This window comes from Amblyomma maculatum, chromosome 1 (genome assembly GCF_055883805.1).
Source record: "Amblyomma maculatum isolate TAMU_Amacu chromosome 1, ASM5588380v1, whole genome shotgun sequence".
Taxonomy (NCBI): Eukaryota; Metazoa; Arthropoda; class Arachnida; order Ixodida; family Ixodidae; genus Amblyomma; species Amblyomma maculatum.
This window is the reverse complement of record NC_139344.1, coordinates 393,611,481-393,626,118: the sequence shown is the minus strand read 5'-3', so window position 1 is coordinate 393,626,118 and position 14,638 is coordinate 393,611,481. Positions and strand designations below refer to the sequence as shown.

The 14,638-nt window shown below is 40.6% G+C and overlaps 1 protein-coding gene across 1 annotated transcript; it reads right to left on the bottom strand.

Moving 5' to 3' along the window:
• Positions 1–2,171: 2,171 nt before the first annotated feature.
• On the bottom strand, positions 2,172–13,310 carry LOC146208580 (uncharacterized). Its single transcript, XM_084587300.1, has 6 exons — positions 13,166–13,310; positions 11,116–11,195; positions 9,375–9,458; positions 4,473–4,505; positions 3,096–3,140; positions 2,172–2,201 (listed from the first exon to the last, which is right to left on the bottom strand). The coding sequence occupies exons 1-6, from the start codon at positions 13,308–13,310 to the stop codon at positions 2,172–2,174; spliced, it is 417 nt and encodes a 138-aa protein (XP_084443426.1).
• Between the last annotated feature and the right edge of the window lie 1,328 nt (positions 13,311–14,638).

Sequence of the window (14,638 nt, the reverse complement as noted above, 5' to 3'; positions counted from 1 at the left end):
TCCTAATTAAATAGTTTTAAGCCGCAAAAAAAAAAAACAGACAAGACACACAGGTAGGTCACGGGACGAAGCGCCACGTTCTTTGCTGGTATCCTTCAGTGCAAGACCCCCAAGCCGCCTCGCGCGCTACTCGCTTGGACTGCATGAATATGATATCCGCGTAATCTACCGGACTGGGCACATTCTGAAACAAACGCTTGGATGGATGGATGGATGGATGGATGGATGGATGGATGGATGGATGGATGGATGGATGGATGGATGGATGGATGGATGGATGGATGGATGGATGGATGGATGGATGGATGGATGGATGGATGGATGGATGGATGGATGGATGGATGGATGGATGGATGGATGGATGCATGGATGGACGGACGGACGGATGGATTGATGGATGGATAGATGGATGGATGGATGGACGGACGGACGGACGAACGGATGGATGCATGGATGGACGGACGGACGGACGGATGGATGGATGGATGGATGGATGGATGGATGGATGGATGGATGGATGGATGGATGGATGGATGGATGGATGGATGGATGGATGGATGGATGGATGGACGGGTGGACGGGTGGGTGGATGGATGGGTGAATGGATGGATGGATGGATGGATGGATGGATGGATTGATGGGTAGGATGGGTGGGTGGATGGATTAGTGGGTGGTTGGATGGATGGATGTTAAAAGCGTCCTCTTTGAAATGGGGTGATAATAGTAACCACCATGCTCAACCTTTTTTTATGTTTTTAAGTTAGGTAATCAGTCAACTTTAACGACTTTCATTTTTTTGTCCTGGGTCATCTTTATATACCCGTGTTAATTTCAATTTAGCTTCAATTTGTCCCCTCCCTGCTATTTATCCACCAATCGTCCAAACTTCTCTTGCTTACCTCTTCCGCCGATTCGTTCATATTTCCTTTGTTACCTCTAAACCCCAGGGCCTCGTCCCCGCTCGCCAGCGACACCTGACGACTTGCTGCCGCTTTCCTCCAGATTTGTTCGTCTTGCCTTTAGTGTCCGTCGCAAACATGTTTAAAGAACAGCGCGCAAACTTTTAGCTGGCATCACTTATTGATCTGTTGCGAAGGATCGTTGAGAATATGTTGGTGAATATGTAGCGGGGAACTGATGCGACACGGAGTTTGAAGACTTTTGGGGCTACAGGGGCCTCACAGTGAAGATTGAACAAGCGTAGAGGGAGAAATAATCTGTTATCATAGATGTGGGGGGTAGAAGTTTGGATAGGAAATTGGAGGGCCGCTTTGTAGAGAGTGTGTAAAATAGATGTGTGGCACGTTTCAGCTAGTATAGCTGGCAGACTTTAAGTACGTTGTGGCTTTGGAACCCTGGGGCCGTGTGCTCCAGTCGCTAGAGGTTTACAAGGCAGATCATGGCTTTAGTGTGGCAAATAACCAGTCTGTCAAAGTAAGTCTTAGTTGTAGAGCCCCATACTAATAAGCAGTAGTTAAGATGAGATGGGATAAGGGCAAACTACAACTGTCGTTTTAACCAAACAGGAATCAAGTACTTAGGTTTATGCACCACGCCAACGAATCTAGATGCGCTCGCGTGTAAACTGTTCATGTGAGGCGTCTAGTTCCATTGTTCCTCGAAGCGTACACCCAAGAATCTTATTCAACATACCTCTTCTAATACAGTGCCATTAAATATAATGTTGAATAATGCGTCACCACGTTTATTTCTACGTTCAAAGATAACGTATTTCGCTTTAACAACATTTAGCTACAGTTGATTTACACTCAGCCGAGACAAAATTCTTCAACCATGTATTAGCTTGACATATAAAACACATATGAAAGCAACAAAACCTCACAGCTTGGATTGGTTTTCCTGGACTTATGGGTGTAACGGAAACCTGAGAGAGATCAAAGACAATTTACTTAAATCAGCGAATATCTAAAATGCATGTCCGCCAATGCATTTTTTTGTGTGTTTGCGTTAGCTAGGCGCGCATTCCAAAACATATCTTCCAAATGAAATTGAGAGCCGTAAATATAGAAGCAAAACGTGCAATGCCTAGAAGCAAGTTTATTTCTTCGCAGGCCTTACGGAGGCTCTTCGATCGTTGAGGTCTAGAAATGTCACCCGGCGTACCATTCTTCTGTAGGACTGGCCGTCTAGTGCATACTTCTCTTGATTTTTCATGGCGCGGCATTGTCTACGAGACATTTCTACAAGCAAAGTAAGAAAATAACAGGAAAAAGCGACAAAAATGGCGTTATAACTCAATTATTGTCATGCTTCGCCTTCTCCTTATAAAACACATCTAATATGTGATAATATTAACTGCAGGTAGAAACACAAGCTGAAAAAACTCGTGTAAAACGTTTTCAATTCAAGAAATGTGGATAACCTTCCCATGTTTAAGTATTTCCTCGGTACTGATGAACGGAAACGTCAGAAGCTCCCATTCGGCTTCCTGTGGTCAGTTTGTAGTTTTACTTTCATTGCCCTTCGGTAAATAGATCGCAAGCACCGCGCTTAAAAGCCTGCGTGTCACGTGCGGAGACATTACCCAGTACCTTAGTTACCATCCTTTCTCTCCTTCACGGTCAATGAGCATTTAATAACACTAATCAACGCATCAGTTCAGATAGGCTTCTATGCAGACGATAACGTTCTTTTATTCTTTGTTTGACGTTCACTTTTGGCTTACTTATAGCGTGATTGTTTATTCCTTATCGATTGATTCTGTGGAAATAATCCTGACCATTTTCTTGTGTGTCCTGTGTCGTATTCGTATGGCGACAGTAACCTGGGTGATCAGATGCTTTGCTTATGCTTCCGATTGCGCGTGAGGTAAATTTTTAAAGGAAGCGAAAAATAGGGCCCTTGGCTTGCAGTGTGTGCGAATTATCACAAATAGTACACTGAGGCACTTTTATTTCTTGAAGTTTTAAAAACATCATGGGGCAAAACATAAAGAATCTCAATAATGAAGAAAGACAGTTGGAAGGATCTTAAAGTTTTCAAACACGGTACCAGAGAAATGTAGCAAAATGACTGAGCGCAGCAGCATAAAAGATGTGCGTGTGCAAAGCGGCAAGAAAAGCAACGCCACTTACGAAGAGGGTCGCCAGGTTATCTTCGTTCTTTTTTCCGACAATGGCCTACATTGGAAAGGAAACAAGTTCAGTGAGCTCGGCAAAGCAGGCCGCATTTACATCAACTGCGAGAGGTTGGCTATTTTCTTTGTTTGTTTGTGCATGTGTGTGTGTGTGTGTGTGTGTGTGTGTGTGTGTGCGCGTGTGCGTGTGCGTGTGCGTGTGTGTGTGTGTGTGTGTGTGTGTGTGTGTGTGTGTGTGTGTGTGTGTGTGTGTGTGTGTGTGTGTGTGTGTGTGTGTGTGTGTGTGTGTGTGTGTGTGTGTGTGTGTGTGTGTGTGTGTGTGTGTGTGTGTGTGTGTGTGTGTGTGTGTGTGTGTGTGTGTGTGTGTGTGGAGGGGGAGTGTGTGTATGTTTTGTGAGCGTGCGTGCGTGTCACTACCTAACCCGCTCGCACACAGAAACAATGTTGGTGATTTGCAACAATATCTGTCGAAATAGGGACAATAAAGCGACACCTGGAAGAACGATATCTGCTAGAATGGCAGTAAGAAAAACCTATGTAAAGCATACTCGTGCGTGCTTGTAAAAAAGGTCTAAGTACACGAGAAAAGTCTATCACCCACTTCATTGCCTCCCGAACACTGAACACATTGCATTTTGACGAAATTTCGGACCGGCTGGGTAGATTATAATGAGCCCAAATCTACGAGTCAAGTTCAAGCTGTGGTGAGACTTCGAAAATGGGTTAATAAAATTTGCGGTAGAAAAGTAGTAACAAAAGCCTTGGCTATGGCATTTGCTAGCAATCATCAAAATGAATGCAGCTTCATCAGGGTCCGAACTGGACTGAATTCTGTCTTGTATATGTGTTTTTGTCTTCACTGGGCATTTTATTTTCAGAATGTGATGGAAAGTACGAACGTTTATACCAAAAATTAAATTTATTACGTCTTTTGTTCTTGGTGCCACGAAATTGTCACTCATGAATATTGCTGTCGTCGTGTTTGTGTAAAAGGCATTGGCGGACAAATGTGGAATAATTTGTTTACTTGCATCTTATAGTTCCTCAGACGAAGGTATATAAAGGTCCAAAAATGAGAGAAAAGAAAAAGATAAACCTTTGAAAAGTTTGATCTTTCCGCTCGAAGCGACCGCAAAAAAAGAAATAAAAAAATTAAGAAAACATTTATGATATTACGAATATCTAAGCTTAATACATTTTTATGAGCAAAAGTAATCTTCTACAAAAAATTTGTCAAATATAACAATCGATATTCTTTCTACAAAATAATGTGTCAGCGCTCGTTAAGATTTCTATGCGCCATTTACTAATGTCGGCCATTAGCAGAGGAACATTTGAGGCTTCCTTATCACTACGAAACTATACAATAACTCACCATTGCTTCAGGTGACATCATACATCTGACCGACTGCAACAGAAATAATTGACGTCGTTATAGAGAGAAACCGACAGCATACTGCAAGTTTAAAACCACACAAAAGAAATCTCGTTAGTGGATAAACAGCGATTTAAACCTGCGCACACACGCTAGAAATTCAACTGAGCCAAAATAGCGTCCCCATTAAAGAAGCGAAGCACATTTAAGTAATTTATGAAGGGGAATTAAGGAGTCCTCACTATTCACGTACGGCGTTATTAAAGGTGAGAAATATGCCTGCTTAGTCAGTGTACCTAAATATATAAGGACAGGTAAGCCAGTCCTTAAGTTGGAACACACTGGCATTGTTTGAGATGTACAGTCGTGAGCAAAAGTCGTATACAACACAGCCGGTGGCGGAGCTCATGAAAACTGCATTCCAACTTCGTATGGCAACAGCTATTTGGAATTGAGACAACCGTGGCGGTGCCCCATTTTATCCTGTTGCGTCTGTAGCTGTCGCTGTCGGTAGATGGCATTTAGATGCAGTTTTCCCGAGCTCGGTCACCGGCTGAGTGTTGTATACCACTTTTGCTCAAGACGTACGTCTCTCGGCTTGGCTAATTTCTTTCCCTTTGGTGCGCTTCCAGTTCAAGCGGTAGCTTAGATACAGCTAATACAGGGACCACTACGATGCATAGCAGAGTGGTCATCATGCAGCACATATCCACGTACCACTAATGCGCAGCAACATACAATCGATCTAAAGAATCTATTATTTGCAGAGCATCGCGGTAGTATAGAACTGCGTGGCAGTTTTCATTAATGCCATGTTACTTCGTTCCAAGAGCACTGTACGATTCGTCTTTAGCGCGCGTAGGAACGTTTAAAATAGAACCATAATAAAGAGACAGATTAATGCACCTCGTTAAGAAAGCTTCACATATAATAATAATAATAATAATAATAATAATAATAATAATAATAATAATAATAATAATAATAATAATAATAATAATAATAATAATAATAATAATAATAATAATAATAATAATAATAATAATAATAATAATAATAATAATAATAATAATAATAATAATAATGGATGGATGGATGGATGGAATATAGGAGCGTCCCCTTTGATACGGGGTGGTAGCAGTAGCTATCATGCTCATTTTTCTCCATATATCTTAATTATTGATTTAGAATGGTTAACTAAACCATCATTCTATTTATTAAATTTTGCTCCTACATTACTAACATTATGTCACTTTTCTGCTTTTAAGCCACCAATCTTCCAGCCGTTTTTTGCTAGTTTCCACCGCCGGTTTATTCACCCGGCCACTGTTATCTCTAAACCCCAGAGCTTCAGGAACAGTGATAGCGCCTGCATCAACTTCCGGATGGATACCATTGCATTCGAGTATAATGTGGTCAATTGTTTCACTGGAGTTTCCACATACAGCACATGCGTCATCTCCATTCTTAAACTTCTTTTTGTAGCTGCGTGTTCTAAGGCACCCTGATCTAGCTTCAAAAAGTAGGGCACTGCCTCTTGAGTTATCAAAGAAATCTTCCTTCCTGATCTGCATTTTCCACTTTCGGTATAATTCCACACTGTTTTTTTTTTTCCATCGAATTTATCCAATTTTTACCTTCTGTGTTTTTCACCTGTTGCTTAATGCTCTTTATTTCTCCGTCATTGTTACTAGCATACTTACTAGTTAGTTTCCTAGTTCTTTTCCTCCATTGTGAGTCAACGCTTTTTAGGTACAGGTATTTAAATACCTTAGCTGCCCATCTGTTACTGTCCAATTTCCTCAGGCGTTCCTCATATAATATTTTACTCTGAGCTTCCCGTACTTCGAAAGATGCCCAGCCCATATCTCCCTGTACCGCCTCATTTGTAGTTTTGCCGTGGGCACCTAGTGCTAATCGTCCAACGGATCTCCGATTTGTTTCTAATGTCGACTGTACCTCTGATTTTAGGCACAAAACCGCATTTCCGAAAGTAAGTCCGGGCACCATAATTCCTTTCCAAATACCCCTCAATACCTCATACCTATTGTATTCCCACAATGCCTTATGCTTCATTATCCCGGCATTCCTTCGCCCTTTGGCCTTAAGTGATTGCTCATGCTTTCCAATGTATGCCAATCCTTCGTTTACCCATACCCCCCAAATATTTATATTCTGCTACTCTAGGTATTTCAAGGCCTTGAATTTTAAGACCCTGATCAGTTGAGCCGTTGAAAATCATCAGACCCGACTTAACTGCGCTGAAACTGAAGCCTAGAGCGTCCCCTTCGTCTCCGCAATACTTAACTAGAGTTTGCAATTCTTCCAGACTCTCAGCTAGCAGCACAATATCGTCTGCATACATCAAACCGGGGAGGCGCAGCTCTACCGCCTTTCCACCTAATCTGTATGGCAGGTTAAAACCTAGGTTACTGTCTTGTATCCTCCGTTCCAGGTTTATCATATAAAGCATGAACAGCACCGGTGATAGAGGACAGCCTTGTCTTAATCCTTTGCATACTTTGACATCCTCCGTACTTCTTATCCCTTCCCACGTAATTTCTACTTTGTTATCCCGGTATATTTCCTGTAGGAACTCTATTATCTCATAACCGATACCTTCTTCTTTTAATATGTTCCACAGGAGTTCCCTGCTTACGTTGTCGTACGCCCCGTTTATGTGCAGGAAGGCCAAATACAAAGGTCTATTTTCCACTCTATATATTTCGATGCATTGGGTAAGCACGAACAGGCAATCATCTAAGCGCCTACCATTTCTAAAGCCGTTCTGAAGTTCTCCGAGTATCTTGTTACTTTCAACCCATGCTTGCACCTTTAATTTCACCGCCTGCATGGCTAACCTGTACATTACAGATGTTATGGTAATCGGCCTGTAGGATTTTATGTGCAGCCTTTCTCCTTTCCCTTTATAAATCAAATTCAAATCAAATAATAATAATAATAATAATAATAATAATAATAATAATAATAATAATAATAATAATAATAATAATAATAATAATAATAATAATAATAATAATAATAATAATAATAATAATAATAATAATAATAATAATAATAATAATAATAATAATAATAATAATAATAATAATAATAATAATAATAATGTTTATTTTTCCATCAAAAATATGAAAGGGGGCCGTGGGATAAAGCTGCAAAACAGCTTGGCAGGAGTCCACGGTCTCCTCTACAAAGCGGTAAAAAGGCACACGTGAACACATACAATGCAACTGCATTATTTATGGCTGGACAAAACAATGAAAAAGTTTAAAGCTGTTAACATTCATAACAAACAAAGTGGCATAGCTTGCGAAAGGTAGTGCGACGTAAATCAATTCTATAATCATGCACATTTAGTTCGTTTCTTTCTGTAATCCCCACGCGGCTTCTTTAGACTTAATAGCATAGCTTTGTAGCACTTTAAGCGGGTTTAGTCCTGATACAGTAATATTTGATAAATTACAGAAAACAACGAAGGAACGGAGAACTTGCTCGAGTTTTGCATGCCAGACATGTCAACAACTTTGGCTCACAGCGCTGTCGGGCCGCATGTTTTGCAGAGCAAATAATTTTTGCTCGGGCTCCTGGGCTCCACTTGTTTTCAGTTTTGCGCTGCATCTTAGCCAGCAGTGCACCCCAGTCAAGGATTCGCCCTCACCCCGTCAAATTTACACACCTCAGCTTTGACAAACGAGCTCTCAAAAAGTCTGAGCACTCTCCTGATACAGCTTCATTTCAGATCACTGGTCTTGCACAAAATAAAGGAAAGATTGCGAGGCCTTGGCGAAGTGTCGAGATGGGTGACAGATTATCCTGCACCGTGTGTACGCAGTCTATGGTTGGACCCAGCAGGCAAGAAGGATGACCGCCGTCCTGTCTGAATGAATATTTTTCTCTCGTTTCTTTCCTACGCAAGTGTACACAGCAGGTCTAGCTGCCAGCCTTTTTTATTATCAAATGGATATTGTCACTGATATCCACAAAAACGCAGCTGTGCGACTACAAAAAAAAAAAAAGCAGTACACTAGACTGTAGCACCATTTGGAGGTCTTCAGTTTGCTTCCTTCAACTACATCCTGTCCTAAGTATACTTTATACACCTTCTACATAATTCGCTCTCTAGACAGTAATTAACTGAGTTGTTTTTTTACGATATCAATAGAACGTTCCCCTAATCTTCCTTCACTAAACCGCGCCAGGACGCAGGATAAAGACAGAGAAAGGACACACTTGGTGGTGATCAATTAGCGTAGTCTTTCCTATTCTGTCTTTAAACGTCATGTGTCCTTGCGCTGTTTTATATGAAGGCACTACCAAACTAGCTCGCCCGAACTGCCGTTGTATTCCTGATCTGTCCTTGGTTTTAAAGGTTGCAGGTTACCTTAAACTTGAAAATACAGTAGGTATTGAAATTCAGCTTCCCTTGTAATGACTGCAGTGGAGGTTTGTCTTCTGTGGCTTTCCTGAAGGATGTTTTTCATCAGTTTTTATTACTTAAATTGCCAATATACTATCGAAGCATAGAAAATATATATATGACACATCATCGATTGCAAATGAAACAGCGACACCTGCACGTCGCTTAAGGGCGACTGTTTTTTGCTTAATTTTCGGGGCATTCACGCCTAATGCGTGCCCTCGTGATTGCCTTGAAAACGTTTATTCGTACAAATTCTAGCATGGCGATGGACGCCAGAAACCTTGTTTAGAATTATGCTTAGTACTAAGTGTCCTAACCACCCCAAGCAGTCCTTCTAAGCGAAATAAATAAGTGTAAATGAGCCAATTGAAACGCGTGTTTAATCACAGAAGCAATTAAAATCACAAACAGCTGGCGAGTCTAGGCTCGGACCTCGTGCAGCCAGTAACGTGAAAACTCACCTTCCCGTAGTAGCCCTGCATCGAGCACTCTTCGCTGAAATCCGGGAATGTTCTCGAAAGTAACTCTTTCACGCAAGGGACCTCCTGCGATGTGAAAAGTGCGGCGAAGATGATCTCGCCGGAACAAAAATATCTCATTTTGCACGCATCTTCTTCTGCGTTTGTGATAAGTACCGTGTTTGCCAAAACTAACCAGGCTGCATGGTTTGCTTGTCACTTGTATTATAGAGTCAGTAAATACTCTGAGAACATCATGAACAACGTCTTGAAAAGTGGAGGCAGGGGCTCATCTTTACTTTGCAGAAATTTACAGCTTCAGAAGTGGTATGAGTTCTCTAATAGATGACTGTAAAGCAGATCCTGCATGCAGCTTGGTTACCTTTGGCAAAAGCGGTACACGAACTTGCAAACTGATGTCTTCCTTGCAAGTGCAACCTAGTTTTCAGCTACATATATATTGGAGCAGGGAATATAGAGTCAGTAGAAAAGGGATTTTTCTTTTTAGCGCCATCTTGCGATTTGGCCGTACTGACAGCTGCACATTTGACTGCCCCACCACTTGTTTCTTGAGCTGCAAAATAATTTAATAATAATTGAATTCAATTAAAAGATTAACAGAAAGTCTCAATCCGCGAAAGCGTGTGTTGGCGTAACAAGGCCTTGAGACTAAGATATAACAGAGATAAAAAGACAGAACGCTGTGTTTTTTATGTCTGTATAAGCGGTTACGCTGCTTCATTATGTTGCAAAACAATGCTAAACAGTTCATGTTTTTAGGTCTTGTTTATAGTTCTCACCTTGAAAAGTGTTCATTTCTGAGCAGACGCAGCATCGATATGCGAAAGTACAGCAGCTCAATAATTCCTCAGAGCGATAACTGGAAACGCCACTTCAGATAATTTTTTACAGCATGGCGGTAATTTTTGCGGTGTACCATCGTTGGAAACCATGACCAACATTCGACATTTGCCGCCAGTTTGTACGTGCTTGCGTACTTGTGTGCTCATGTGCATGAACACCATTTTGCTGGTATGACATTTCCTTTCTCGGTCTGCTATGTACTGTCCCAGTTACATTTCACGAACGACCTGACTTATACAGGTCGAAGTTAAAACCAGCACTCGTTTATTACAAACAAAGGAAGTGGTACCGAAAAATGTGTATCGAGGTATCTGCACTGCATATCATTTGCAATATGCAGCTGAGGTAGCACCATTCGGTTAGAGCGAGTTAAGAGGCGCTGTAAGCTCGGCCTTGTATGCATGCAGGAATACGAGCGTTGCCCGAAATCAGAAACAAAGGGTGTATTCATATTGATGCCAAGTGCTAACCGAGCGCGCCCCTGCAGGGCTACCTGGCGGGCACTACACACGAGACGAACAGCGTCAATCTACCGCAGCGGTCGACGTGCATGTATTGACAGCAATGTGAGAAGCTTCAATAGCGGACACGTATAAGGCAATGATGATTCAGCCAATCACAGGGAATATGTCGCCTGTCTATTGGCTCCACCCCTGGCCTGATGTGTTTGGTGACGGCTGGTGCCTTCATCCGTCCAGCCATAATAGCGTTTTATATAGATAACGTTTGTTAGGAGGCCATTTCGTACATATCTGGGCAGCTGTAGCAAATCCCTAGGAAAAATATAACGGCTACTAGTTCTCCACTACGGTTGTGATCAAAGCTCAAAACTGATTAAAAATTGAAGTTATAGCCACAGGTGGTGCAATGGGGAACTCACAGTGTATTCGTCCCATCGCTGCTTCAGGACGTCCATCACACCCAGGAGACTGACCATCTTCACACTGCAGATCTTGAAAACTTGTCATGTAAAGCAAAGTGAGAGATTAGAAGAAAAAACGTCGTGATTTCTAGTTGTTTGTTTTACTATTTCTGTTTTCTTTCAGAGTTTTCTTTATTTTATGCAGTGTTTAGCACATCATCTTTAGAGTCTACTTCGAGTCGCCGCGTACAACAGCCATATGGGACTTGAGAACGCTAATTATGAATATAACTCCAAGCGTCATGAATCGGAAGCAGCGTTTTCACAATGTGCTCATTATGACATAGAGATCAGAAACAAACAATAACATCAGCGTGTTTTCAGGAGCAGGACGTCTCAGAAGAAAAAGAAAAAGCCGGGTGGCATTGCGAGGAACTCTTCATCCCCCATTTTCTTGCATATTTTCCTAAATCTAGAACACGTTTTCTGGGTAAACTATTTTCCTCCGACCCTCAGTATATATGCAGCCTTTTGAGAGCTTCGAGTTGGCCTTTGATCCAACTCGTAGCACTTAAAAAAAAAAAGGGACTCGATATTCATTGTTTCTTATTCTGGAATTTTGATGCCTCCAACTTTAATGGAGCTGTCAAAACTATATCAGAGTATAAATGCTGGTACCTTACCTAGCACAGCGTGAATGGAAACTAATTTATTCTGACTCCTTAATTACGAAGTTATCTTTGGGGCAGGGGTTGGGAATATAAATCGAGTCTTGGAATATTATTTACGGAAGTATATCAGCTATAAATTAAATTTTTGATTCAGATTTAGAGCAATATAAATAATATTTATCGAGATCATAAACTGGACGAAGGGCTCGTCAATCCTTTTAAAGCTCACAGCGGGTCTAGTTATAGCCAGTAATCGGATTTCTCCAAAAAACGCTTATTCCATACGCAGTACCTTTCGAAGAATAAATAGCGCCGCAAACTGCTACTCTTCAGTTAACTTTTTAGCATTTGGACAGTAATCATGATCATGGCAGAACAACGCAAGTAAACCGGTTAGGCGACGAAAGACTTAGAAGAAAAAATTAAGCACAGCATGCCATATCGACCATGTCATACCTAAATTCATCTCCATGAGCCCATGTCGACACGTTACTCTTGAATGGAATATAAGAATATGTGTAGTATGGGTGAGTTCAAATAAGAACGGTAATCTAGGTCACACGGTTACCATTCTTTGTTTGCAATAAAATTTTGTTTGGTGGAAAGACGTCTCGACACAAAGGAACGAACCTTAGTTTTGCAAAATACGGCGTAGTTTTCTCGAAAAAGAATCGTATACCACTAGAGGTGGAAAGCGCCATTTTTGTCATTTCAAAAAGTTGAAAGTTTTGAGACTTGCTGCTTCCGCACTGAAATCTATGTATGTATGTATGTATGTATGTATGTATGTATGTATGTATGTATGTATGTATGTATGTATGTATGTATGTATGTATGTATGTATGTATGTATGTATGTATGTATGTATGTATGTATGTATGTATGTATGTATGTATGTATGTATGTATGCATGTATGCATGTATGTATGTATGTATGTATGTATGTATGTATGTATGTATGTATGTATGTATGTATGTATGTATGTATGTATGTATGTATGTATGTATGTATGTATGTATGTATGTATGTATGTATGTATGTACACTCGTATAAATACAATGATTTTGAGGATTAAGGTTGTGCAGATATTGGTAGTCAATCTTCATACAGCTGACACGTATATCACGCAAAACACTGCCAGAAACAAATTTCATGTATTTATGCCCGATATGTTCGACAACAAGAAAACAGGATCCGATAAGCACTTAAAGGCTCAGGCTTCACTCGTAAAAACTTTATATATATATATATATATATATATATATATATATATATATATACTGCTGAGCTATTTAAGAAAGGCTTTCGAAGAACCACCAAGCTTAACTTTTAGCTAGCAAAAACCTCTTCCAGGTACTTTGGAGTCACAAAATGCGTTTCAATTCATCAGGCTCACCTTTCTTACACTGGGGCTGCAGTGCGCCCGGATTGATGCTCATGACATTCCTGCGGTACTCGGCGAAAGTGAGCGCACAGCATCCTTCGAAAAGCAAGGCCAGTGAACATGTCAGAACTAAGGGGACAGACATGCTTGCCTTCATGACGCGAAGCCCCCCAAAACAGGCGACACAAACGATGCTCGTCACAAGTGTTGCCTATGCTGCGGAGACAATCTCACACGCTGCTCACACTGTACACCTCGGATGATCTTTTATACACCTGCGAGGACGAAGTAGAGGCGGGAGAACTTTCGTCATCGACCAGATGAATCAACCGGGACAGCAGCGCTCTGTTTAAAGTGCAGAAGCTGATCAGAGCAAACAGTGCCGCTTTCCGGGTGCAAGTGACGCGCTCCGGCTGGGTGGACTTTTAACTCCTCTTTTAAAACTGCTGCATTCGAGTGTGGAAACACTGCATGGCAGCGCATTTTTCCATATTCTTGTATCGCTGTCTAGAATAACGAATAGCGAAGGGAACAAAAAAATGCTTGTTTGTTGCGCATTCCTCGACACATCATTGGTCATCATACTCGCTAGAATATATTGTTTCTAGCAGCGCATCTTCTATTTCACACGGATCATTTGTCTGCATTGTGACGACATCGTTCTTTTTTTACTGAATTACATATTGCAACACATCTCATAAGCGGAATTCTTAAATCACCAACTAATTATGCCAAATCGCACCAACCGTAACAACAAGAGGTGCTGAAAGTAATATAACTTATATATATATATATATATATATATATATATATATATATATATATATATATATATATATATATATATATATATATATATATATATATATATATATATATATATATATATATATATATTTCAAGTCTGGGATACTTATCCGAAGTGCGGAAAGCGTGAATTTTTACATTTATTTACAAATTGATGTTTTTTCATCTTAATGACCAATGCAATCACTTGGTCAGTTTGTTCCAGCTTCCCGCCGTGTGCTATGCAAGCGCAGGGAACTTAGCAGGGACCTTCTTTCGTTCAATCGAATTTGCCCCAGAAAACAACTGAAAACGCGAATAAGTAATAAGGAATGAACGAACGCTAGCGCGAATAAATTTGCTGTCGGCACTTTGCTAAGAATGAAGTGTACTTCAAAAGTTATTCGTATTTTCTACAGCAGACTAACGAGGAAACAAAGATACGATGACACAAACGCTGTACTGAAATCAGAGCAGTAAGCTTAAAGTAAACATGGGCAAAGGAATTTTAAAAAATTGTTCGTTTCTTTTTAAGCATTCCCTTAGAATTTCTTTTTCGTAGTTGTTACATTTTGGTAATATTCGTCTATCAAACAATATTCACCTGGAATGCAGCATTACTATAATCCTCTCTTGTTTGGTTTGGTTTGGTTTGTGGGATTTAACGTCCCAAAGCAACTCAGGCTATGATAGACGCCG